We start from the raw sequence: 27,054 nt of genomic DNA, 5'->3' as shown, positions 1-27,054 counted from the left end.
TAAATATCCAATGGTCTGATTGTTATAAGATTGCTGTTTATGGGATCTTGCTCTGTTGCTGCCTTTCCAAGGTACAACAGAGACTGCGCTTCACAACAGGACTGTAAAGGGCTTTAGGACGTATTGAGGTCTCGAAAGTTGGTTCCATGAATTCAAGTCTTTTTTTTAATTGCCTCTTTCCTGCAGGGCACTGACACAACGTTGTTAAGCAAGCTGAATAATCACCACAGCAGGAGTATGGTCTACATCCCTCCGATGAGCTCTCATGGGACAATGTTTGGCATCGCTCACTTTGCAGGACTGGTTCACTATGAGGCGAAAGGTACCCTCCACATCCATCCTCACTGAGTGTAAACAGGCAGCCTCCTTCCTCAGTCAGTGCAAGATGGTGAAAGTCGTGGGTGGTGACACCTTTCTCGAGCTCTGGGTGACAACTGGTTTGAAAATAAAGTGCTAACTGCTTTATTAAATTAGTTCAAAGAAGGAAACCAGCCATCCTTACCCAACTGGCCTGTATGTAGTTCCCCTCCCATACCAGCTTGATGCACCCTTAAGTGCTCACTGGGATGGCCTAGCAAGTGGACAATAAATGCCAGCCATGCTGACATTCTAGATTAGATTAGATTCCCTCCAGTGTGGAAACAGGCCCTTCAGCCCAACAAGTCCACACCGACCCTCCGAAGAGTAACCCACCTCCCTCAGACTAAGGCACCTAATAACTATGGATAATTTAGCATGGCCAATTCACCTGACCTACACATCTTTTGGAATGTGGGAGGAAACCCACACAGACACGGGGAGAACGTGCAAACTCCACACAGTTGCCCGAGGACTAGAATCGAACCTGGCACCCTGGCGCTGTGAGGCAGCAGTGCTAACCACTGAGCCACCATTCCAGAGGTTTATTTTAAACAGTCATGTAGAAACTGAAAAAATAGGAACTAAACAATACGGGACCCAGGAGTTCAAATCCTGCCATGGCAAGTTGTAACGCTAAACTCACTACGTTTTGCGGCATCGCCAGTAAAGGGGACTAAACTATTGTACGAATCCAACTGGCTCATAGGATATGCTTCAGCAAAAGGAACCTCCATCCTTCCCCAGACTGGCCTATGTGTGACTCCTGCTTGATGCTGTGCGGTGAACTCACTGGTGTCTTGAGGTGATCCAGCAGTCACTGAATGAGAAGACCCATCATTGCTTTCTCAGAGCAACCAGGGATGGCCCTTACTAACATCAATGTTATCCTGAGAACGAATGTTTCTCCAGTTCCTGTGTCTAGTCAGTGCTGATGGGTCTGATCTCCCAGGCATGGATTTATGCTAAGGATCAGAGCAGGCCTGGACAGATCTGTGGGAGTAAGTAAACATACACCAACAGGGAGATATGGAGCTAAGACTTCAACTATGTGGAAAAAAATACGTGGGGGGTGGTAGTGTTGATGTGAATGTGGACTGTCAGGTCAAGGTTAGTCTATGCAAGCTTCAGCCACCTAGGAAGATACCTAAAGCTGTCACTGAACTTTACTTATTTTTCACTGTAAAATACACGTGACAATAAAATCATTCGTTCATTCAAGAAAGGTGGAATAATTGAAGCACACTAAGGAAATGGATGACTTGACCTGAATTTTAGCTAGATACGAGCTGGCTCATTCTCCTAAGTGGCTGAAGGTTGCATAGACTGACATTTATATGACAGTGCATATGTACAATTACACCACCATTCCCCCCCCCCCCCCCCACTTAATTTTTCCATCGCTGTTGAAGGAATTATCTCCACACCTTCACTTTGGTGTATGTTCCACAGATCTGTCCTGGTCTCTTCTGAACCCTAGGATGGAACCATAGTATTGGAAGGCTGAACCTACCTGAACTCTAGGTATTGAAAGCCTGGGCCTAACTGAACTACAGGTATTAACAACCTGGGTTTATCTGAGCTCCAGTTATTAACAGCCTGGGCCTATCTGAGCCTGAGGTATTGAAACCCTGGGCCTATCTGAGCTCCAAATACTGAAAGCCTGGGCCTACCTGAGCTCCAAGTACTGACAGCTTGGACTTATCTGAGGTTGAGGTAATGAAACCTGGCCCACTTAAAGCCTAGATTTACCTGAGCTTCAGTTATTATCAGCCTGGGCCTACCTGAGCTGCAGGTATGATAGTTTGAGTCTACCTGATCTCCAGGTACTGTAAGCCTGACATAACCTGAACTTCAGATACTGAAAACCTGGACCTACCTGGAGTCCAAGTACTAAACACCTGGCCTAACTGAGGTCTAGGTTTTGAAAGTCTGGGCCTACCTGAATTTCACGTACTGAAAGCCTGGGCCTTTTTGAACTCCAAGTATCGATGGCCTGGATGGACTTTTTGTGTTTCTCTACATGGAGAAGTTGGGCCTACCTGAGCTCCAGGTATATTTGAAACCTGTATCTGAAGTACAGCCGCTTGGAAATTGAAGTTTGGCTTGAGCTGTGGCAATAGGAGGAAACTATGACTGAGGATCTGACTGTTCTGTAGAAAGGTGGGGATCCTTCCAATTGCCATTGTGGGGAAGGGTGTAATTATTGTGGTCACCCTCTGGCCACTGTGTGGGCTATGAAATGAATGCAAACTTTGTCAGGCTGAAGTTTCACCAACATTTCCCAGACCACGTTGAAATAATTAAGTGGAGGCCTCAGCACATTGTTTAACATTTACTCCCCATGTGGGCTAGAATGTGCTCAGACTTTGAATTGATTGTGGGTATTGGTGATTCCTGATGTCAGTATCTGCGGGGTATGTTAGGTCCAGCATCTGAGAAGATCCATGTCTCTTTCTAATTGACAGGCTTCCTGGAGAAGAACAGAGATCAGCTGAGCTCCAGCATCATCCAGGTTGTGCAAACCTCCAAGAACAAATTTCTCAAACTCATCTTCCAGAGCAATGTTGGACCAGCCCAGGGAAGGTCACAGAGCCAGAGGCAAATTCTACCTGGAAGTTCCATCAAGGTGAATGACTCGTGGTTTCATTATATTCTCCTCAGCAAATCCCAGTTCAACCCTGAAGACGTGGGGCAGTTTAAGGAATGATAGCCCACCATATGAGAGAAATCCATACTGACTCTGCAAATCAAAGCTCTGTCAGCCATTTGTGGACAATTTAATGGCCAATCTGAAAATGAGGCTCCACAAACATTCCCATTTCAATGATGGGAGAGTCCTGACTCTTGGTTGCAACAGAAGTGCTGATTGGTTATTTCACCCCATCACAGGACTTGGGAGTCGCTGGCCGGTCCTGTCTCTAGTTGTCCTTGAGAAGGTGGTGGTGAGCTGCTTTCTTAAATCACTGCAGTCCACGTGCTGTGGGTTGACCCTCCAATGCTATTAGGAATTCCAGGGTTTTGACCCAGCGACCATGAAGGAACGTTGACATAAATCCAAATCAGGATGATCAGTGGCTCGGAGGGGATGATCCATCTCAGAGTTCTTCTCAGGTTTCCACAATCACAAAGGCCAGTCTTCAGTAAATGCATTTGACCTCACATTTTACAAAATGGCTCTTGACACCATGGTGCCTGACTATGTCCCAATGCAGTGCGAAATTAATCATTCCTTTAGTCAAACTGATCCAGTCCAGCTGCAACATTGACAATGTAGAAAATCACTCAGCGATATGAATTTCATCATCATGAGCCAGCAGAGCGACTGGGCTCCAGACTTCGTTATAGCCTTGGTCCAAAGATTGAAAAAAGAGCCGAATTCCATAAGCAAGGTGGGCGGGGCTGTCTTTGATATTAAGGAAGCATCCGATGGAAAGAAGCATCAAGGAGCCCGAGCAAAATGTAAGTCAGGGGAATGGACAAAGTCACAAAGGAAGATGGCTGTGGTCATTGGAGATCAGTCATCTCAGCTCCTGGACATCTCTGCAGGAGTTCCTCAGGGTAGTGTCTTAGGCCCAACCATCTTCATCAATGACCTTCCCTCCATCACATGGTCAGAAGTGGAGATTGCACAATGTTCAGCACCATTCGCCACTCCTCAGATACTGAAGCAGTCCATGTGCAAATGCAGCAAGACCTAAAGAATATTTGGGCGTGGGCTGATAGACTGTAAGTAACATTCATGCCACGCAAGGACCAGACTTAACCTAACCACCTCCTCGCGACATTCAATGGGATTGCTATCATCAAATCTTCCACCGTCAACGTCATTGATTGACAATTTCGCTGACTTAGCTGTGAAAAAAATGTGGCTACAAGAGCAGGTCAGAGACTAGGAATACTTTAGTGAGTAACTCCCCAATGTCTGTTCATTAGCTACAAGGCACAAGTCAAGAGTGTGATGGAATTGCACCCCTCTTCCCTGGATGGGGGCAGCTTCAACTACACTCAAGAAGCTTGATACCATCCAGGACAAAGCAGCCCACTTGATTGACACCACATTCACAAGCACCCACTCCCTCCACCACCAATACTCAGTAGTAGCAGTGTGTACTATCTACAAGATGCACTGCAGAAATTCACCAAGGATGCTTTAGACAACACCTTCCAAACCCACGACCACTTCCTTCTAGAAGTACAAGGACAGCAAAATCATGAAAACATCATGCAAGTTCCCCTCCAACCCACTCACCATCCTGACTTGGAAATATATTGCTGTTCCTTCGATGTCGCTGGGTCAAAATCCTGGAATTCCCTCCCTAAGGGCATTGCGGGAATACCTACAGCAGGTGGACTGCAGCAATTCAAGAGGGAAGCTCACCTCCACCTTTTCCAGGGCAACTGGGATGGACAATAAACGCTGGCCCAGACTGCACCACTCACAACCAATGAATAAATAAATGAAATTAAGAAAATCAAAATGGCTGGTGAAGGCTTGACCTCTTCTAGTAACCCCAGTCTCGCTCTCTGATTTTGGTGATTTGCTTCCTGCCTAAATGTTCAATTCTCAGCAAACAATGACTGGCAGGAAGCTGTCACCTCTATCCCTCGGTGTCATCTCTGTAAGACGGTGATACGTCTATCCTCCTCTGGACAGCTGTGCTGGGTTGGAGGACCATGCTGGGAGTCCCCAGGCATTTTCGGAATAGCTGCTGCTTATTGCAATGTCCTCACCTGATAGTCATTGAATTTGACCTCCTGGGACAGTGGGTGTTGTTTCCAATGGCAGCACAGGGATGGCGAAACTGTGTTCTGAAACAAATTCTGCTGAAGTTGTCTTTTCTAAAAGGAAAGGAGCTGAGTGAGGCTACATAGGATAGTGGGTGCCATCACTGACACTGAGCCAGAAACATCGAATTCATCCCACTTCAGGCATGGAAGGTGCCATCATAACGTGACTAAACCCCTGTCAATGTTTCCAACCCACACTACCAGCGAATGGTAAGATCGGAAGAGATTCCTGGTCAGTGATTGAGATGGATAAACATTGGAACCTCTACCATTTCTATCCATGGCTCTGGGTAACAACGTAAGTTGTACATTGCCACAGCAACCCCAACTCCTCAGTAAACATCTTTGGATAAACGTGTGCCAGGATCCAAACAGATGCCCCAATGGGCAAGGGAAAAGCTGCACTTTAATTCAGGCAAACGATAAATTGTTTTGATCATGACAATGTGGATTAGGTTTAAAGGACATGGTTCCATTATCCCAGTGAGTCTCCACATTGGAAGAAGACTCTTACTTTTGGCAAATCGAGACGGACAATGAGAATTGATGCATGGGGTTTAGTGCATGTGTTGTTGAAGTTGTTTAGTCATAGTTTCATACAGCACTGAAACTGACCCTTTGGTCCAACTCATCCACGTTGACCAGGTTTCCCAAGCCGAACTGGCCCCATTTACTTACATTTGGCCATTATCCCTCTAAACCTTTCCTATCCATGCACCTGTTCAAACGTCTTTTAAATGTTGTGATTGTACCTATCTTCACCACCCGTTCCATGTACACACCACCCTCTGAGAGAAAGATGTTTCTCAGGTCCCATCTAAATCTTTGCCCTCTCACCTTAAACCTACGCCCTCTAGTTTTCAACTCTCCTACCCTTGGGATAAAGAGCTTTGGCTAGTCACCTTATCAATATTCCTCTTGATTTTATAAATCTCTATAAGGCCACCCCTCAGTCTCCAGTGAAAAACATTGCAGCCTATCCAGCCATTGTGTCACAGCATTTATAAGTGGTTGTTAACCATATGGTGATCTACCCTACAGAAAACCGACAGCTACAAACAGTTCCCAACGCTCAGTCGGCAGTTCAAGCAGTCACTGGATAACCTCATGAAAACCCTGAGGGCTTGTCATCCCTTCTTCATCCGCTGCATCAAACCCAACGAGTACAAAAAGCCCTTGGTAAGAGACCACTGCGTTCACAAATGAAACAAAACTCTGTGTCTGGGTGCTGGAATCTGGGCAGTGACAAGGGGTCAGTTGGGGTTCTGTGTATAGATCCCGAGGTTGGTGACATAAGTTGTTTGGAAATGTAGACTGGAAAATGGAATTTTGCCAGATTAGTTGCTCTTTACCTCTAACAACTTCAAGGAAAAGTGGAATTATGTGCCTCTGGATTTCTTACCTTTTTTGAACTGGCGTCTTTCAAGAAAGCTAACCGCTCAGCAACAGGACTTGGATTGGTTGCAGTTTGAGAGGAGAGAGGTCAATTGACATTCAGATCTTCAAGCCTGCAGCAAGTGAATTCACTCACAGGATGTGGGTATTGCTGGCTGGGGCAGCATTTACTGCCATTACTAGCTGTCATTGAGAAGGTGGTAGTGAGCTGCCATCTTGAATCACTGAGGTTTTGGTGCACTAAGTGCACTCTCAAATTCTGTGAGGCAAAGTTTTCCAGGATTTTGATTCAGCCGCGGTGAAGGAATGGCAATACCTTTCCAAGTCAGGATGGTAATTGGTTTTGGGAGGGGATCTTACCGGAGGTGGTGTTCCCATGTATCTGCTGCCCTCCTCCTTCGAGATGGATGTGGTCATCGGTTTGCAAGGTGCTGTCTGAGGATGTTTGGTGAATTTCTGCGGTGTATCCACTGAGTGCTGGTGATGGTGGAAGGGATTATTTGTTGATGTAGTGCTAATCAAGTTGGTTGCTTTGTCCCAGATAGAGTCGAACTCCTTGAATTAATACTGCAGTGCGACTGAGAGAGAGAGAGAGTGGGGATGAAAGACTCACAAGTTGTATTTGCATGATGCAACTGAGCTCCTGATTTGCAAGTATTTCGCTGTTCTTTCACTGTTGCTGGGTCAAAATCCTGGATCCCGCTCCTGAACGCAATTTGTGAGTGTACCTAAAGCAAACAGATCGCAGTGATTTAAGAAGGCAGCTCACCACCTCCTTCTCAAGGGCAATAAATGCTAACCCAGCCAGCCATCCCATGTGTGAATAAAAAGCCTCTTCCAAGCCCCTCATGACTTGCCCCCAACAGAGAGCTTCCCACTTTCTCAGCTCCCCTTCTGACTGTGATGTTTAGCTGCTGACTAACCCCCTGGGACTTCTCCCTGAGTTCAAAGCCATCCATTTGTTCTCGGCTTCTCACGGAGTCCCCGACACTGTGCAGGTCAGCTGTCTTCCCAGCAATCCAATCTAAAACTAAAACAAGCAAGATTGGAGTGTGGGGCAGGACTGCGCGGCCCAATGAAGGGAGCTGACGGTGCAGAGTTGGAGTTACCTTTGTGAATGAGGACTGGAGCGTGGTTTCTGGAGTCCAGAGGGGAGTCAGGAAAGCAGGGTGATCGACCAGAGTGGGAATACGCAGCACATGACAGAGCAGTTCTTAAAAGAGAGAGAATTTCAAGGCCAGATGGGGTGGCACAGTGACTCAGTGGTTAGTACTGTTGCCTCACAGCGCCAGGGACCCAGGTTCAATCCCCGCCTCGGGCGACTGTCTGTGTGGAGTTTGCACATCCTTCCCGTGTCTGTGTGGGTTTGCTCCGGTTTCCTCCCACAATCCAAAGATGTGCAGGTCAGGTGAATTGGCCATGCTAAATTGCCCGTAGTGCTAGATGCATTAGTCAGGAGTAAATGTAGGGAAATTGGTCTGGGTGGGTTACTCTTCGGAGGGTTGATGTGGACTTGGTGGGCTGAAGGGCCTGTTTCCACACTGTAGGGAATCTAATCAGACCTATTGCAGATTGTATTACTGTTCTAATATTGTGTCGTCAAGATTATTGTTAGTTCAAAACCATGAAATCCATGGCTTTGTGGCTTTAGTCTGTCTCCTAGAACCCACCTTTAGTCAACTTTCAACTAAAAGTTGCTGGTCACCTGCCAAATTGTAACGTAAATTCGGAGGCCGACTCTGACCCTGTAATACGACGATAGTTCCCTTTGCGAGCTTGAAGCTTGGTTCTAATGATCTGTTCTGATCCGCCCAGCTCTTTGACCGGGAATTGTGCGTCAAGCAATTGCGGTATTCCGGAATGCGGGAGACCATTCGCATCCGCAAGTCAGGCTATCCCATTCGCTTCACCTTCATGGAGTTTGTGCAAGAGTACAAGATCCTGTTGCGATCATTGCCTCAGCAAGTGAAAGAGGTGAGTTATGGAATTGGTGTGGGTTTCTAAACCCTGGCAGTTCACCGCCAGGGCACTCTCTAATGGAATGAGACATTTTGTTGAGAAATCATTCTGGGCTGAGTACACTTTGCCTGGAAAAAGTTGCACCAAGAATCAGATTGAGCGGGAATAATCAAGAGGAATGGGACCAGAAACAGGGAAGACTTGGGAATGCTCAGACTGAATTTTTCAGAAGGTTCTAGGCTTGGCCGAGATGTTGTCGTCACAGAGTCATACAGCACGGAAACAGACCCTTCGGTCCAACCTACCCATGCCGAACAGGGATTCCCAAACTAAATTAGTCCCATTTGCCTGAATTTGGCCCTGATTGTCTTGATAACCAGTTCCATAAAGAGGAGGGTTAACATGATAAAATCTATAGCGTAGGAAGAGAGATTGACGGAGCTGTAAAAACAGTAGGTGGAGAGTGGGAGGTGGCAGGCTGAGAAAAGTGTTCACGACGTAAAGGAGCCACAATGAGAGGAATTTGGGAAGTCAATGGCACACACCCAATGCCAGTACAATGAGCGAATAGTTCGATGAGAAATCTGTATCTAGTTTTCCTTTCTACCAATTTTCTGGTAAACCGGGTCTTTATAGTACTGACAGTGAGGGATAAGTGGAGACTTTCAACATTGTGTGATGTTTACAAACACCAGCTAACGCAAAAGTGTTTGGTTTGCTCAGCGAGTGAACGAATGACAAAAACAGACATGGGATGGTCAGAACCGGGTGAAAAAAGTTTGCAAGAGATTCTTGGCAGAAGGAATGCTGCAAATGCTTTCCAAAGTTCGCCATTATAATGTGATTTAGATGAGAAAGTAACAACCGCTTGAGAGGGAGAATCTGAAAGGAGATAGAGCACAGGGAAAACACTGAGGCTGGAATCAACAGCTGCTCTTCAAGACGTGTCAGTGAGAAGGCAGGTCCAAAGGTCTTGTTTCCTGTACTCAAACCGCCTCTCACGGTGATCCCTTACAGACAGTCTCTCAAATGCTGACCCTTCGTTCTCAGATAAGTATGAGTGAACTCTGCAAGACACTTCCTGTCCTGCCAGGGAAGGGTTTCATCACCATATTGCAGAGAAGTGAAGATTTCTGTTAAAGTAACAGACACTGCAACCCGCAGAGCTTTCTGCATTTACTGACTGTGATTTCGTTCCATCTGATTACTGCTTGACATCATTTCCCGAACACCCCCTCGCCTCACGGACTCTTTTTTCCCACCTGGTCAAGCCAATCTCTTACTGCCACAACATTATCATCGAGTCATGGAAACAGACCCTTCAGCCCAACTCATCCAAGCCAACCAGCTTTCCCAAACTGAACTAGACCTGTTTCCCTGCACTTGGCCCATATCCCTCTGAACCTTTCCTTTTCATGTACCTACCCAAATATCTTTTCAATATTACTACTGTATGTACATCTGCTACTTCCTCTGGTAGCTAACCCCATATACACATCACCCTCTGCATGGAAACGTTATCCCTCAGGTCCCTTTTAAATCTTTCCCTTTTCACCTGCAACCTTATTTTGGACTCCCCTATCCTAGGGAAAAGATCTTGGCTATCCACCCTGTCTATGCCCCTCATGATTTTACAAACCACTATAAGATCACCCCTCAGCCTCCAACACTCCAGCCTATTCAACCCACAACTCAACCCTCCAACCCTGGCAACACCCTCATAGATCTCTTCTGAACCCTCTCCAGCTTAATAGTATCCTTCCTATAGCAAGGCGACCAGAATTGCAGATGTTATTCCAAACGTGGTCTTGTAGAGCTGTAGCAGGATGTTCCAATTCCTGCGCTCAACGCTCTGACATTATTGTCAGCAGACTGTCAGTGTAATGGTTGACAATGTATTGATCGAGCCCTCGACACTGGAGGGGCCACGTATCACAGACAGGCAACTGTCCTCAGGCTCTATTATTGTGTTGTTCTCTTACTTGTGTGTCAAACGCTCACACAGTCAAAGGCTCATTTGACAGCACCTTTCAAACCCTTTGATCTCTTCCATCGAGAAGGACAAGAGTCAAAGGTCTGTGGAAACACCACCCACTGCAGGCTTCCCCCCCTCAAGTGGAACATGTCCACTTGCACTTCGTCCATCACCACAACCTCACTCTGTCTGTCTGACTGACTGGCTGACTGTAGAATGATAGTCAGTTGCAAGAGGTTACTAAGAAGGAAGTAGCTACAACAGAAAGTAAATCTGTTTATAAACTTGTGGGTAATGGGTGTTGCTGGCTGGGCCTGTATTTCTTGTGGATCCCTAGTTGCCCTTGAGAAGGTGGTGGTGAGCTGCCTTCATGAACTGCTGCAGTCCACCTGCTAGATTGGCCCACAGTGCCACTAGAGAGGGAACTCGACGATTTTGACCCAGCATCAGTGAAGGAATGGTGATATATTTCCAAGTCAGGATGATGAGGGGAACATGCAGCTGGTGATGTTCCCATGTATTTGCTGTCCTTGTCCTTCTCCATGGAAGTGGCCATAAGTTTGGAAGGTGCTGTCTAAGGATCTTTGTTGAAGTTCTGCAGTGCAGCCTGTAGATAGTGTACACCTGCTATTACTGAGCAACAGTAGTGGAGGGAGTGGATGCTTGTGGATAAGGTGCCAATGAGGAGGCTGCTTTGTCCTGGATGGTGTAAAGCTTCTTGAGTGTTGGTGGAGCTGCCCCCATCCAGGCAAGTGGCACCTTTCAGGCCTCACTGGGATAGCAGTGTTGGAAATCAAGTCTTGTTATTCCCAGAGTTGTGAGAAAAATTCAAATATCATTTTAAAAATGCAGAATTCCCTCGTTTACCTGTAGACCGAGATTGACAAAAAGCATGGACCAGATTTCTGTACTTAACAAAAATGGATAGTTATTACAAGTAATTAGGCTCCAGCACCAGCTGAACAATCATGAACTGTTGACATAACTCTCCTACTGAAAACACTAATCCCCTTAAAAACGACCCCTTTACGCACATGCACAGACACACATACACAAAAATACTCATGCAGGCAGACACACACAGTCACACATGTAGATATGCATACATACACTGAAAGACTGGAGCGACTGGGCTTGTATACCCTTGAGTTTAGAAGACTGAGAGGGGATCTGATTGAGACACATAAGATTATTAAAGGAGGCAGGAAACATGTTCCCGCTGATGGGTGAGTGCCGAACCAGAGGACACAGCTTAAAAATACGGGGTAGACCATTTAGGACAGAGATGAGGAGAAACTTCTTCACCCAGAGAGTGGTGGCTGTGTGGAATGCTCTGCCCCAGAGGGCAGTGGAGGCCCAGTCTCTGGATTCATTTAAGAAAGAGTTGGATAGAGCTCTCAAGGATTGTGGAATCAAGGGTTATGGGGATAAGGCAGGAACAGGATACTGATTAAGGATGATCAGCCATGATCATATTGAATGGTGGTGCAGGCTCGAAGGGCAGGAGGGCCTACTCCTGCACCTATTGTCTATATAGACACACATGAATATGGGCACATGCACATGGACAGATGCATAAACACAGACACACGCACATGCATACACAGACACACGCACATATACCCAGACATATATACATGCAAATAAAAAAAAAACATCGGTGCTATGGGTGGAGGGAAAGATGGGAAAGCAGTCCAGTGGTCCCTGCTCGCAGGATTTGCTGAGATAATTATTCTGCTGATCAGAATGCTGATTCTCAATCTCCCTTCTCTGGAAACTTTCATTATTTTCCCCACCTGGGATGGAGAACCTGATCACAGTCATTAGTTAAAAGTTTCAGCTTACAGCAACTGCTGAAGGAAAGATAAATTGATTTTCTTCAGACTTAAAGTGGCTTTTATGGTAGGGAACAGTAGAACAGAGAGACCTAGGGGTTTTAGTACGTAATTCCTTGAAGTTTGCATCACATATAAACAGAATGGATAAGAAAGATTGTTGCGTGCTTAGCTTCATTGCTCAGTCCTTTGAGTACAGGAGTTGGGACATCACGTTGATGTTGTACAGGACATTGGTGAGGCCTAGCCTGGAGTATTATGTGCAGTTCTAATCACCTGGTTATAGGAAGGATATTATTAAGCTAGGGAAGGTTCAGAAGAGATTTGCCAGCGTGTTGCTGGGAATGGAGAGTTTGAGCTATGGAAAGGCTGGATAGGCTGAGACTTTTCAGTGGAGTGTAGAAGGTTGAGGGGCGACCTTGCAGAGGTTTATAAGATCATGAGAGTATAGCTAAAGTGAATGGCAGATGTCTTTTCCCTAGGGTAGGGGATTTCCAAGATTAGGAGGCATATTTTCAAGGTGACATGAGAAAGAGGGGCAACGTTTTTACATCGACAGTGGTTTGTGTGTGGAATGAACTGCCCGAGGAAATGGTGGGTGCAGACACAGTTACAATACTTAAAGGACATTTAGATAAATACATAAATAAGAAAGGTTTGGAGGGATAAAGGCCAGGAGCAGGTAGATGGGCCTAGTTTTGTTTGGGATTATGGAGAATTATTTGCAGTTCTAGTCACTTGGTTATAGGAAGGATATTATTAAGCCAGAGACTGGTTGCATTGAAGAGTCTGCTTCTGTGCTGGATGACTCTGCGCCTCTACCGTAGAGTTAAGATGGTTTCTCACCATATTTTTCACAGCCCCAAGTTGTTCATTTATCTTAGAACCAGTAACATAACTGTTGGCAGGCAGAGGGCCTTTGCCATTGATTATTGGTCACTCCTCCACAGGCCAGTTATAACTTGTTGCTGGCCAAAGCTCCATCTCTACACAATCCCTCCACTCCAGTTCATCTGCAAACTACACTTCGATCACTGTTAGAACCAGCAGCAATGTAAACAGTGTTCATAGTGAGTGCCAGGTGACTTGCCATCAAAAACATACAATAATCCTTCTGAAATCCTTGCTTTTTAAACAGTTCTTTCCTCAATTCAATCCGCAATTACAGCTACAGAAAAACATATTTTAAAAAGACCACGGTTTTGACACACCCCAGGCCTGTGGCCTGGAGACGGTGGCCAGGTTTTTGGGGGAATCTCCAGGTGAGTTTCTCGCTTCAGTGTTCCTGACCTCTGACCTGCTGCTGCTGCAGCCACTGTGCTTTATGTGGTAAACCCAGTGAGTTTCGGATCAATGGTAGCCCCCAGATGTTGATAGCGGGGGATTCGGTGATGGTAACACCATTGAATGTCAACAATTCTGTAATGAGGTGACATGTGATTCGATATTGTTACAAGATACGGTGAATTTGACTCAGGGTCCTTCTGCATGACCTAACTTGTGATCTTCAGTTATCCCTATCATGCGGAAATATGGTACCACAGAAGCACATGCCTCTGAGCTCTGACATGATGTTTTTCCAATGTTCCACGTAGGCCTGTTTGTGGGTTCCTCTGTGTTAGTCTAAATGTTTAGCCTCAACCACCACACTGTCCCACATCCTCATTTCTGTCTGTTTCAGTTCATCTTCTACATGTTCCTGTTCCCACTATGTCTGTAGCTTTCACCCTGAGGCAGCGCTAGCTGTCTCTTTCCGAACTGTGGGGAAGTGTATGGCTGAGCAGGGTATAATAATATCCTCTTTAAGAACTGGTGTTCTCCGTGGAGGTGACATTATTAAAGTGAGGAACAGGAGCAAGTGTAGACTGCAGTGCCTTTCAAATCTGCTCTGAGATTGTTGGTCAGACCAGAGTCCTCCCTGTTTTAACATTCAAGCTTCCACCAGGGCAGTAAGCCCACAGAGGAATTTCCAGCCATTAGTAACAATTCGAGGTCGGAATTGCTTTCGAAATACAACTAATTCCCAATGGAGCCACTGCCCACAGTTTACCTTGTGACATCTCATTCCCAATCTGTCTGTGCGGGTGAGCAGCCTTATCCCAATGTCACTGATGTTTCTTTCCCTCTGTGAATCACACTTTCCCTCCGTCCATTTTCAGGAGGTCGCCCACTTGTGTTGCAAAGAGATTGCCAAATCCGTGCTCGGAACTGACGGAGACTGGAAGATAGGGAGGACGAAGATCTTCCTCAAGGTGATGCAGAAAGCGATGGCTTTGAAGAGTTTGTGTGCATTACAAAGGTCCCTGTTCTCCTCCAGGCCAGTCTGTCTACGTTTATATAAAGCTGGGACACCCATGGCAGTGAGAGGCATCAAGATCCCAAGAGATTAAATCACAGCCCCACCCACACAAAGCACTCCCCCCAACCCCTCAACCTCCCCTCCCACAAGCTGGTTAGCTGAAGGTTCTGAAGCATCAAATTTGAATCTGAATAGTCTGGCTTGCTATAAGAGGTGAGAGTTCAGACCATTGTGTTCTGGTCACTATCTTGCCATCACACTATTGGAGAAAAGCCATGGAATTGCATGGGACTGCCAACATTCTCCTGTCGTGCCCTTCTCTTCCTGTCTCTTGTTGGGATTCCCGAAGGAGTTAGGTTAAAACCACCCTCAGAGCAAACTTTGCTGCATTGCTCTCCCCTCTCCCTCCCCATCCCCTCCACCAGCCCTCCCACTGCCCCCTCCTGCATTGTGCCCCTGACCCCAGTTCCTTCAGTTCACCATTGTCCCTCTCTCCCCTGTGAGTGATGAAGAGGACATAAGGAGCTTATAAACGGATAGGTTCAGTGAGTGGGCAAAGATCTGACAAATGGAGAATAATATGGGAAAGTGTGAAATTGTCCACTTTGGCAGAAGGAATCAAAAAAGAAGCATGTTTTCGAAATGGTGAGGTGTTGCAGAGCTCTGAGATGCAGAGGGATCTGGGTGTCCTAGTGCAAGGTTAGTCTGCAAGTACAGCAAGTTATCGGGAAAGCTAGTAGAATGTTATTGTAATTGTGTGGGGAATTGAACGTCAGAATAGGGAGGTTATGCTTCAGTTATACAGGAAACACATTGGGACTACTGTGTGTAGAGAGGGAGAGCTAGAGGCATTTCTTCCCCACTGCCTGCTGGGAATCTTTCCAATTTGGACTCTCTGTTTGGCGCATTTACCTGCATCTTGAAATTGTTATCTACACAAACCTTTTACGATACCGGCATAGGAGTACATTAGATCATTAAAAGATGCAGGAAAGAATCCCCCACTACATCACATTGGGACCAGAATCACATCATAATTCTATTAGATTTAAAATAATGATGGAAAAGGATAGACCAGATCTAAAAGTTGAAGTTCTAAATTGGAGAAAGGCCAATTTTGACGGTATTAGGCAAGAACTTTCAAAAGCTGATTGGGGGCAGATGTTCACAGGTAAAGGGATGGCTGGAAAATGGGAAGCCTTCAGAAATGTGATAATAAGAATCCAGAGAAAGTATATTCCTGTCAGGGTGAAAGGAAAGGCTGGTAGGTTATAGGGAATGCTGAGGACTAAAGAAATTGAGGGTTTGGTTAAGAAAAAGAAGGAAGCATATGTCAAGTATAGACAGGATAGAGAGAAAGTGAGGGCTGCAGATGCTGGAGATCAGAGCTGAAAATGTGTTGCTGGAAAAGCGCAGCAGGTCAGGCAGCATCCAGGGAACAGGAGAATCGACGTTTCGGGCATAAACCCTGAAGAAGGGCTTATGCCCGAAACGTCGATTCTCCTGTTCCTTTGATGCTGCCTGACCTGCTGCGCTTTTCAAGTAACACATTTTCAGTATAGACAGGATAGATCAAGTGAATCCTTAGAAGAATATAAAGGCAGTAGGAGTATACTTAAGAGGGAAATCAAGATGGCAAAAAGGGGACCTGAGATAGCTTTGGCAAATAGGGTTAAGGAGAATCCAAAGGATTTTTACAAATACATTAAGGACAAAAGGGTAACTAGGGAGAGAATAGGGCTCCTCAAAGATCAGCAAGGCGGCCTTTGTGTGGAGCCACAGAAAGTGGGGGAGATGAATATTTTGCATCAGTATTTACTGTGGAGAAGGATATGGAAGATATAGACTGTAGGGAAATAGATGATGATACCTTGAAAATTGTCCATATTACAGAGGAGCAAGTGCTGGATGTCTTGACCTAAACAGGTGTACCCTAGAACTCTGTGAGAAGCTACGGAAGTAATGGCTAGGCCTCTTACTGAGATATTTGTATCATTGATAGTCACAGGTGACGTGCTGGAAGACTGGAGGTTGGCTCATGTGGTACCACTGTTTAAGAAAGGTGGGAAGGACAAGCCAGGGAACTATAGACCAGTGAGCCTGACGTCGGTGGTGGGCAAGTTGTTGGAGGGAATCCTGAGGGACAGGATGTTCATGTATTTGGAAAGGCAAGGACTGATTAGGGAAAGTGAACTTGGCTTTGTGCATGGGAAATCATGTCTCTCAAACTTGATTGAGTTTTTTGAAGAAGTAACAAAGAGGATTGATGAGGGCAGGGTGGTGGATGTGATCTATATGGACTTCAGTAAGGCGATCAACAAGGTTCCCCATGGGAGACTGGTTAGCACGGTTAGATCTCATTGAATACAGGGAGAACTAGCCATTTGGATACAGAACTGGCTCAAAGGTAGAGGACAGAAGGTGGAGGGTTGTTTTTCAGACTGGAGGCCTGTGACCAGTGGAGTGCCACAAGGTGAGACTTGAAAGGGTTCAGAAAAGATTTACAAGAATGTTGCCAGGTTTGGAGGATTTGAGCTATAGGGAGAGGCTGAACAGGCTGGGGCTGTTTTCCTTGGACCGTCGGAGGCTGAGGGGTGACCTTATAGAGGTTTACAAAATCATGAGGGGCATGGATAGGATAAATAGACAAAGTCTTTTCCCTGGGGTGGGAGAGTCCAGAACTAGAGGGCATAGGTTTAAGGTGGGAGGGGAAAGATATAAAAGAGACCTAAGGGGCAACTTTTTCACACAGCGGGTGGTACGTTACAATTGCAACATTTAAGGGGCATTTGGATGGGTATATGAATAGGAAGGGTTTGGAGGGATATGGGCGGGGTGCCGGACGGTGGGACTAGATTGGTTTGGGATATCTGGTCGGGTTGGACCGAAGGGTCTGTTTCCATGGTGTACATCTCTATGACTCTATGGCTCTATTTGTCTGGTCCAGCAGATGTCTGGTGTCATTTCGTCAGAGAATGCACCAGAGCCTGTAAGGTCAGCAGGCATTGTGCCAGACCCCAGACACCAAGCCTCACGCTCCAGACCCCAATCCTCAGGCCCCAGGCCTCAAGCTCTAGGCCCCATGCCTTAGCCCCGGGCTCCAAGACTCAGGCCTCAGGTACAAACCCCCAAGCCCCAGGCCTCAGGCCCAAGCCCCAAGCCATAGGCCCCAGGCCTCAAGCCTCAAAGCTCCAAACCCTAGGCCCCTGGCTCCAAGCCCCAAGTCCCAAAGCTGCAAACCCCAGGCCTCAGGCTCCAGGCTCCAAAGCCTGGACTGGGACTTGAGAACTGGCACGTGTGTGGCTGCTGAGTACAGACCTACCACACTCAAACAGGCTGAGTGAGAATGGACAAGGCTGAGGGCAGGGATGCCCGACATTAGGGCGTTTGACATTTGGGCCCTCAGTAATACATCACCTTTCGTAACCTCAGGAAATCCTGGAGTGCAGTCACTGTTATAGATAACGTAACATGTGCACAGCAAGATCCCACAGACAGCAACAGCGATAATGACTGGATACTGGGCAAGGGGTGAATATTGACCTCGACACCAGGGATAACTCCTCCACTCACCTTGGGAACCTTTCTATGTTGCCTTGTGTGTTTGCCTGAGGGGACAGACAGGATCTCATTTCAATGTGCCACCCGAGAGACAGCACCTCTGGCAGTACAGCACCCCCTCAGTGCTGTCCCACAGTATCCGCCCATGGTGAACATGCTGAGGGAAAAGCCTTGTTACTCAGGCGTGTATTTCAGAGGCTGGAAGTTGGGGATAACACAGTGTAATCCTCATCTCTCACTCAACCACAACTGGCACCTGCCAACCCACAGTGAGTTCCCCACAGGGGAAGAGGTTAAATCCCATCCAGTCATAACATTGACACCTAATTCAAAATCATGGCTGTGTTAAAGGCTTTGAAAGAGGCTGACCCTATTTGGCACCAAGTTCTCAAACTTACTCCACCTTTGCAGTAGTTCCAAATAAAGAAATCCACTGCTGACCTCAGCTTCCATGACAGGGCCCAGTGATCCTGGGGCACAATGAGACTTCTTTCCCTTGACGTGAGAGGTCCCCACGCTTTACAAAGTCCACCAGTCGGCAAAAGTCCTGTCGTGAACTGCTTGCATCTCTGCTCCTCTCTCCCACCTTGCGCTGTCTGCCCTGTGCAGTCCTTCAAAGCTCTGCTTTCTTTGCAGGAGAATGACCACTTGTTCCTGACGCTTGAGCGAGACAGGGTCTTGACAGCGAAAGCCACATTGATTCTGAAGGTTTTGCGTGGATTCAAAGACAGGTGGGTTGCAACAACTGCGCTTGCCAGCTCTCCCCCCCAGAAATACCTACAGCTCCATTTGCACTCTGCTGTATTGTTTTGTACACTGCGTTCTGCACAATGCATTGTGCCCCTGTGTTGATTCTTTATCAGTTGTAGCATAGAGGTTAAGAATGGGCAGGTTATAATGCAGCTGCGTAAAATTCAAGTTGGACCCTAGCTTTGAGTGCATTCTGGCATTAAATCAGACCATGGCTGTCAGATTTTAACCACAATTCTGCACTCCTGCATATCCTCGATAATCTTCCATCCCCCTGAGTAAATCAAGAAATCTATCTATCTCATCTGAGATCTATGCATCCCCGTGAGTGAATCACAGGTTAGGATGCAGGTACCGCAGCTAACCAGGAAAACTAATCAAATATTATGCTCAATGTAAGAGAAAGGAAGGTTATGCTTTAGTTTTACAGAGCATTGATGACACTGCATCTGGAGTATCGTGTACAGTATTGGTCACCGTACTCACAGGAGGACGTTATTGAGCTGGAAGCAGTTCAGAGAGGACTTACTTGGCTAATACTTGGAATAAGTGGATTGCCTTGTGAGGAAATGCTGGACAAGTAAGGCCTGTACCCTCTGGAGTTTAGAAGAGTCAGAGGTAACTTATTGAAACATCTCGGATCCTGAGGGGACTTGACAGAATAGGTGTGGAAAGGATGTTTCCTCTTGTGAGAGAATCTAGAACTCAGGGTTAGAGTTTACAAATATAGAGGCGTCCATTTGAAACCGAGCTGAGGAAACATGTTTTCTCTCAGCTGGTTGGGAGTCCTTGGGTTCCTCTTCCTCAAAAGGCAGTGGATGAATAATCATGAAATGATTTTAAAATAGTGGGAGGTAGATTCTTGCCAACCAAGAGGCTGGAAGGTTATCAAGAAAATGCAAGAAAATGGAGCTGAGGTTAAAATCAGATCCTGCCCTGGTCTTATTGAATGGGGGAAGCAGGGTTTGAGGGGTGTTCCTTGTAAGCATGATGCTCTGCAGTTCTGGTCATCGCACGGCACGAAAGATGTGAGAGGGTCCCGAGGAGATTTCTGAAGATGTTGCCAGGACTGGCAAACGTTAGTTACATTGTCCTAAATCCTGCCGCCTGAAAACCGGAACTGTCTGAAAGCCAGTCGTTTTACTCTTGGGAGATGTGGGGGTTACCCCCAAAACAGATTGAGTGCAGGATTGAAGAGGCCATTCTCCAGCTGGTCCTGGAAGACAGGGTCAGTGAGAACTATACTGTCCACTGACCTTGAGTCCTTTGCGATGCTTTAAGATCAAGGTGTGCTGCAGCCCTCCCTAATCACTCAGCACAGAGCTGCCTGCTCCACTGTTGGGATAGAGTCGATAAGAGGATTCCCTTCCATAAAGGTCTGCAAATACTGCGAATTCACGTTAGAGTCCACGCTGGAGCACCATCCCATGCACTGTTTGCGACATATTAAAACATCATCGGACTCACTTTGTGAGCCTTGTCAAGAGGAGAAAGTGAGGTCTGCAGATGCTGGAGATCAAAGTTGAAACTTTATTGCTGGAACAGCACAGCAGGTCAGGCAGCATCCAGGGAACAGGAGATTCGACGTTTCGGGCACAGGCCCTTCTTCAGGAATGCCTTGTCAAGAACCTTCCTGGAAATGGAGTTGGTTCCATTAACTCCTTCTCATCAACACTGGAAGCTATGCGTATTCAATTTCACTAAACTCCAGAGCCTGGGGCCACAGCAACACAGGGTGTTGCCCTGCTGAGTGGCAATGAACCTCTGGCAATGCTCCTTTCTGCTCTCAGCACTGCACTCATACAATCCCTACAGTGTGAAAGGGGCCATTAGGCCCACAGACTCGACACCAACTCTCAGAAGAGCATCCCACCCAGACACATCTCCCTACCCTATCGCTGCAACCCTGCATTCCCCATGGCTAACCCACCCGGCCTGCGCATCCCTGGACACAATGGGCAATTTACCATGAGCCAATCCACCTAACCACACTCTTTGGACTGTGGGAGGAAAGCAGAGCACACAGAGGAGACCCACACAGACACAAACAGTCGCTCGAGGGTGGAATCAAATCCGGTCCCTGGTGCTGTGAAGCAGTATTGCTAACCACTGAGCCACCATGCCGCCCATTCGATAACATCACATGACCAGACACAGTCCTGGGCCCTACGGTTCCAGATTCCAGACGGAAAGTATAAGGTAGGATTGGAAAGGCTGTAATTGGTTTCACTGAGACAGAGTAAGCCCAGGGGTGATGTAAATGAGGTGTATCATGAGGGAGTAAGATTGAATTAATGGGCTATATAGATCAGAGAGGATAACCTTTGTTAGTAGGTGGAGTAGATTGGGGTTGTGTTAACATGTTTCACCCAGATGGTGTTAGGGATATGGAACACTTTGCCTGAAAGGAATGCTGAGGTGGAAATTCTCACCACATCTGAAGATGGACTTGAATTTCTACTTGAAGAGCTGTGTCCAGCTGATTACAGAGTGAGTGAGGGAAGGTGAGATTAGAGCCCTGCATTGACCAGTGCAGATCTGATGGGCTCAATGGCTTTTTCCGTTGCCTAAATCCTCTGTGATGTGAGAGAGAGAGAGAGCAAACAAAGCAAGCCAAGAGGAAAGGTAGTGTGTGGAACAGTATCACTCAATACATAGCACCATCAACGACATCAGCTACAGGTAAATAATAACACAACACTGTCAGCAAAGATTCCAGCTGACGTATGAACCAAAGGTATTGATATAAATAAGGTGCTTTATATGCTGAGAGAGTGTGCACAGATTAGACTGGTCACGTTGTAGCAGTGAAAGTTATTAATCATCTACTTCAAAGCGTCAATGGCAGCGGGGTGAGATGGCTATCCAGTAGACATCCCAGCATGCACTGCTTAAGGACATGTGATGGCAGTCTGCACCCAAACCAACTACAGAACAGGGCATTAACTTCACTGCATTGTCTTCACAGTTGGAGATTTTGAGTAAAGAGTTTTATTATTGATCTACTAATGTTAACATCACTGTCATGAGCAATATCATTTGAATCTATAACACCAGCTCTCTCTTCTCCAGAGTCAATACCACCCTGACGTCAACAGGTAGTACATCCCTCACCTAACTCCAATAGCTTCCACTGATTTCATCATCAAAATCTATCAATGCCTCAAGATCTCTTTTGATTTGAGTGTCCAATTGACCTCAGTTAGAGAATAATACACGCTCATGAATCACTCCAAATATAGGAAAAAAGGTCATCATTGCAAGACTGTTCTTAACTTACCTCACATTTTTGACAATAAATTTCTTTTGTTGTGCAGTTATGAAATTATGTTGAAGGTAGAAATTTGCAGCACAAATTCACGCAGTGAATTCTGTTCTCCTGCTTGCTATGATACATTATAACCACCTGCAAGGTTGTGGTGTCAAGTTGTAACCTTGGATTTTCCACCAATTATGTTCTTCATTTACATTGTGTCTAATCTACATTAACCCTTTCAGACCATTGCTTTATACAACACGTCTCAGTGATATAGACCTTGTTAAGCGACGAGTATTGGCAACACTGAGACATAAAGGGTAAAATCCGATGTGCAGAAAAGAGTTGGCGATTTGGAACGGTTTTACTTTGATATTTTCATTCTTTCATTGTTCTGGCAGGAAGGCCTTTTTGAGACTGAAGTATGCAGCCCGCACAATCCAGAATCACTGGAGAGGATACCAGTATCGCAAGAGATACCAAACGGTAATTTTATCCTCCTGAATATACAGTCAGCAGCAGCCTCTCAGTCTCATGGAATCAGAGGGTGAGGCTTTAAAGTAATTCACAAAAGAGGCAAATGAGAAGTGAGGAAACAACATGTAGGTTGAGTCTGGGATGCAATCCCTGGAAATGTCTTGGAGCGACATTCGATTGAGGCATTCGAAAAGGCATCAGGTAACAATTTGAATGAAAACCATGAGCAAGACTATTGGGCAATGATCGAAAAAGGCCCTAAGTCATGGTACACATCTAAGAGCCAGTGTAGACATGCTGGGCTGTATCATACTGTTCCGTACCACACCGTCCCTGAGATGGTGGGCTGGTGCTGCTGACTGCCTGCCTGGATATACGAGACCACTTCTTCTCATTGGGAGGAAGGAGGCAAATCTCTATTGACCAAAGCTGTGCCAATGTGCTGCTTTCTCCTGATAACCCCGCACGTTCTTACTTTCCAGATAAGACCACGGAAGCAACAGTAGGCCATTCATCCCACTGACTCTACTCTGACGTTCAGCGTAATCATGACTGATCTGATAATCCTCAGCTCCACTGTATATCCTTTCCCCCTCGATTCCTGTACTGATTAAAAATCGAACCCAGCCTTAGTTATATTTAATATAATGGCCCTCTCAGGGAAAGAATTCCACATGTTCATTATGCTCTGAGAAAATAAATCCCTCCTCATCCACGGACATCGAGGAGATTTATCTCAGAGTACAATGGAATCTTGATCAGATGGGCCAAGGAGTGGCAGATGGAGTTTAATTAAGACAAATGTGAGGTGCAGTATCTTGGAAAGGCAAAGCAGGGCAGGACTTATACACTTAATGGTGAGGTCCTATGGAGTGTTGCTGAACAAAGAGACCTTAGAGTGCAGGTTCATTGTTCCTTGAAACTGGAGTCACAGGTAGATAGGATAGTGAAGAAGGCATTTGGTATACCATAGAATCCCTTTGGTGTGGAAACAGGTCATTTGGCCCAACAAGTCCACACTGACCCTCCAAAATTGGTATTCCATCAAGACCAATTCTCTTTACCCTACAACCCTACATTTCCCATGACTAATGCACCTAGCCTGCACATCCCAGAACGCAATGGGGAATTGAGCATGGCCAATCCGCCTGACCTGCACATCTTTGGACTGAGGGAGGAAACCAGAGCACCCAGAGGAAACCCACACAGACACAGGGAGAATGTGCAAACTCCACCCAGACAGTTACCTGAGGCTGGAATCGAACCCAGGTCCCAGGTGCTATGACACAACAGTGCTAACCATTGTGCTGCCCCTTGGTATGCTTGCCTTTATTGGTCAGTGCATTGAGTACAGGAGTTGGGAGGTGATGTTGCAGCTGTGCAAGACATTGGTTTGACCACTTTTGGAATATTGCGTGCAGTTCTGGTCTCCCTCCTATTCGGAAGGATGTTGTGAAATTTGAAAGGGTTCAGAAAAGATTTACAAGGATGTTGCCAGGGTTGGAGGATCTGAGCGAAAGGCAGAGACTGAGGAGGCTGGGGCTGTTTTCCCTGGAGCGTCGGAGACTGAGGGGTGACCTTATAGAGGTTTACAAAATCATAAGGGGCATGGATAGGATAAATAGACAAAGTCTTTTCCCTGGGGTGGGGAGTCCAAAACCAAACTGCATATGTTTAAGGTGAGAGGAGAAATATTTTAAAGGGACAACAACAGGGACTAAGGGGGGACCTTTTCCCCCAGAGGGTGGTGCTAGTGTGGAATGAGCTGCCAGAGGAAATGGTGGAGGCTGGTACAATTACAGCATTTAAAAGGCATCTGGACGGGTATGTGAGTAGGAAGGGTTAGAGTGATATGGACCAAATACTGGCAAATGGGACAAGATTAGGTTGGGATATCTGGTTGGTGTGGACGAGTTGGACTGAAGTATCTGTTTCTGTCCTGTACATTTCTATGAATCTATAACTCTGTCTTAAATGTGCAATTCTCTATTCTGAGATTATAACTCCTGGTGCTGGACTCTCCCACAAGGACAAACAACCTTTCTACCCGTCAAGCCCCGTAAGGATCTTGTATGTTTCAATAAGGCTGTCTCTGAACCTTCTGAACTCTGAAGTATACAGTATACTCAATGTGTCCTCATAACACTGACCCTCCATACCTTCTCTGCACTGCCTCCAATGCAGTTTCCTTAAATAAGGGGCCCCAAAATGTTCACAGTATTCCAGATAAGTACAGTTTTCTTGGAACCACCCTATTTTTATATTCCATTCCCTTTGAAATAAAGGCCAGTATTCCATTTGCCTACCTTATTACCTGATTAGCATGTATGCTATCCTTTTGTGATGTGTTGTGGTTAAATTTGGTGGCTCAGTGGTTAGCACTGCTGCTTCACAATGCCAGAGAGCTTGGTTGGATTCCACCCACAGGTGACTGTCCGTGTGAAACTTGCAATTTCTTCCTGAGTTTGCGTGAATTTCCTCTGAGTGCTCTGGTTTCCTCCCACGCTCGAAAGATGTGCTGGTTTGGTTGATTGGCAATGCCAAATTTCCCATACTGTCCAGGGATATGCAGACTAGGTTAACTATGGGAAATACAGGGATGGAGTGGGTCTGAGTGGGATTGGTATGGGCTGAATGGCCTGCTTCCATACTGTAGGGATTCTAGGAAATCACTCTGTTATGTAGCTTTCTGCAGTCCTTCACAGCTTAAATAATATTCAGCTCCTCTATTCTTCCTGTCAAAGTGCAGAATCTCAGTTTGCTGAGAGTTTACTCATTTACTTCCTGAACTTTCTCAGATGACTGTCCAATTTCCCCTTGAAAGCCCCAGTTAAATCTCTCAGGCAGCTCATTCTAGGTCCCAAGCGTTTGATGTGCGAAAATTATTTTTCTCAATTCCCTTTTGCTTTTGTTTTTTAGCGAGGTATTTAAATCTGTGCCCTGTCATTCAGAATCCTCCCAATTCATCTGAAGACGGGTGACTGGATCCGAAACGTTAACTCTGATTTCTTCCACAGATGCTGCCTGACTTGCTGTGATTTTCCAGCAATTTCTGTTTATGTTTTTGCAACTAATGGGTCTGTGGGACAGTAGGTTTCATGTTGGATTAATAGAGGGCTATGACAAGAAAATGGGAGGGTGAACCTGAGGGAGAGTTTTGAGCACTTGAGCTAAATCTCTCCTCGTGTGTCAGATTTTGTTTGATCACAGCCCTGAGGCCTTGCAATGTTAGTGTATGATGCTATATAAATGCAGGGTAATGTTTATTTTGACTTCTGCGGAGAGTGTTGGCAGTGAGCTTAGTTTTCCTATCAAGGTATGGCGTTAGCTTGGGATTTATAAAGGGTTATAGGGAGAGTGTTGGGTAGTGGGATTAGTTTAGGATTTATATAAGGCTGTAGGGAGAGTGTGAGATAGTGGGATTAGTTTAGGATTTATATAGGGCTATAAGGAGAGTGTGAGATAGTGGGATTAGTTTAGGATTTATATAGGGCTATAAGGAGAGTGTGGGATAGTGGGATTAGTTTAGGATTTATATAGGGCTATAGGGAGAGTGTGGGATAGTGGGATTAGATTAGGATTTATATAGGGCTATAAGGAGAGTGTGGGGTAGTGGGATTAGTTTAGGATTTATATAGGGCTATAAGGAGAGTGTGGGGTAGTGGGATTAGTTTAGGATTTATATAGGGCTATAGGGAGAGTGTGGGATAGTGGGTTTAGTTTAGGATTGGTACAGGGGTACAGGGAAAGGTTGGGGCAAGGAATGAGTGTGGGATTGTTGAAAACAATTGACAAATTCATGATTTGCTGAATGATTTTCATGTTTGCTGGGAAGCTCAGCGATTTAATTTCATTTTGATCATGATGACTTCTTTCCCAGTTGAGGCAGGGCTACCAGAGGTTACAGGCTCTATGCCACACCCGGAAACTGGTGAAGGAATATAACGAGACTCGCAGGATGATCATCCTGTTCCAGGCACAATGCCGGGGATACCTGTCACGTCAGAATAACACCAAACAGCTGGCTGCTGTGACCACTATCCAGGCCTACACCAGGGGTATGCTGATTCGAAAGAGCTACCGGAAAAAGAGGAGAGATGTAAGTGTGGGATAGACGCTGTGAACAAAGGCAGAGACCTCCCCTCAGGACTGGCCCTCAAACAGTGTGGCATTCCTTCAGTACTGACCCTCTGACAGTGCAGCACTCCCTCAGTACTGACCCTCTGACAGTGCAGCACTCACTCAGTACTGACCCTCTGACAGTGCAACACTCACTCAGTACTGACCCTCGGACAGTGCAGCACTCCATCAGTACTGACCCTCTGACAGTGCAGCGCTCACTCAATACTGACCCTCTGACAGTGCAGCACTCCCTCAGTACTGACCCTCTGACAGTGCA

At 46.1% G+C, this 27,054-nt stretch overlaps 1 protein-coding gene across 1 annotated transcript in view; it reads left to right on the top strand.

Moving 5' to 3' along the window:
- LOC122556262 (unconventional myosin-VIIa-like) overlaps positions 1-27,054 on the top strand; it is a 74,833-nt gene that overhangs the window by 40,375 nt on the left and 7,404 nt on the right. Inside the window, exons 13-20 of the mRNA XM_043702890.1 lie at positions 187-322; positions 2,826-2,986; positions 6,190-6,327; positions 8,359-8,517; positions 14,472-14,564; positions 18,809-18,903; positions 22,580-22,664; positions 26,536-26,754. Of these exons, the coding sequence (XP_043558825.1) occupies positions 187-322; positions 2,826-2,986; positions 6,190-6,327; positions 8,359-8,517; positions 14,472-14,564; positions 18,809-18,903; positions 22,580-22,664; positions 26,536-26,754 (1,086 nt within the window). The remainder of the gene's footprint in view (positions 1-186; positions 323-2,825; positions 2,987-6,189; positions 6,328-8,358; positions 8,518-14,471; positions 14,565-18,808; positions 18,904-22,579; positions 22,665-26,535; positions 26,755-27,054) is intronic.

The sequence above is a fragment of the Chiloscyllium plagiosum genome, chromosome 13 (assembly GCF_004010195.1).
Source record: "Chiloscyllium plagiosum isolate BGI_BamShark_2017 chromosome 13, ASM401019v2, whole genome shotgun sequence".
NCBI classification, from domain to species: domain Eukaryota; kingdom Metazoa; phylum Chordata; class Chondrichthyes; order Orectolobiformes; family Hemiscylliidae; genus Chiloscyllium; species Chiloscyllium plagiosum.
The sequence above is the reverse complement of the archived record's forward strand: the minus strand, read 5'-3'. Positions and strand labels throughout refer to the sequence as shown.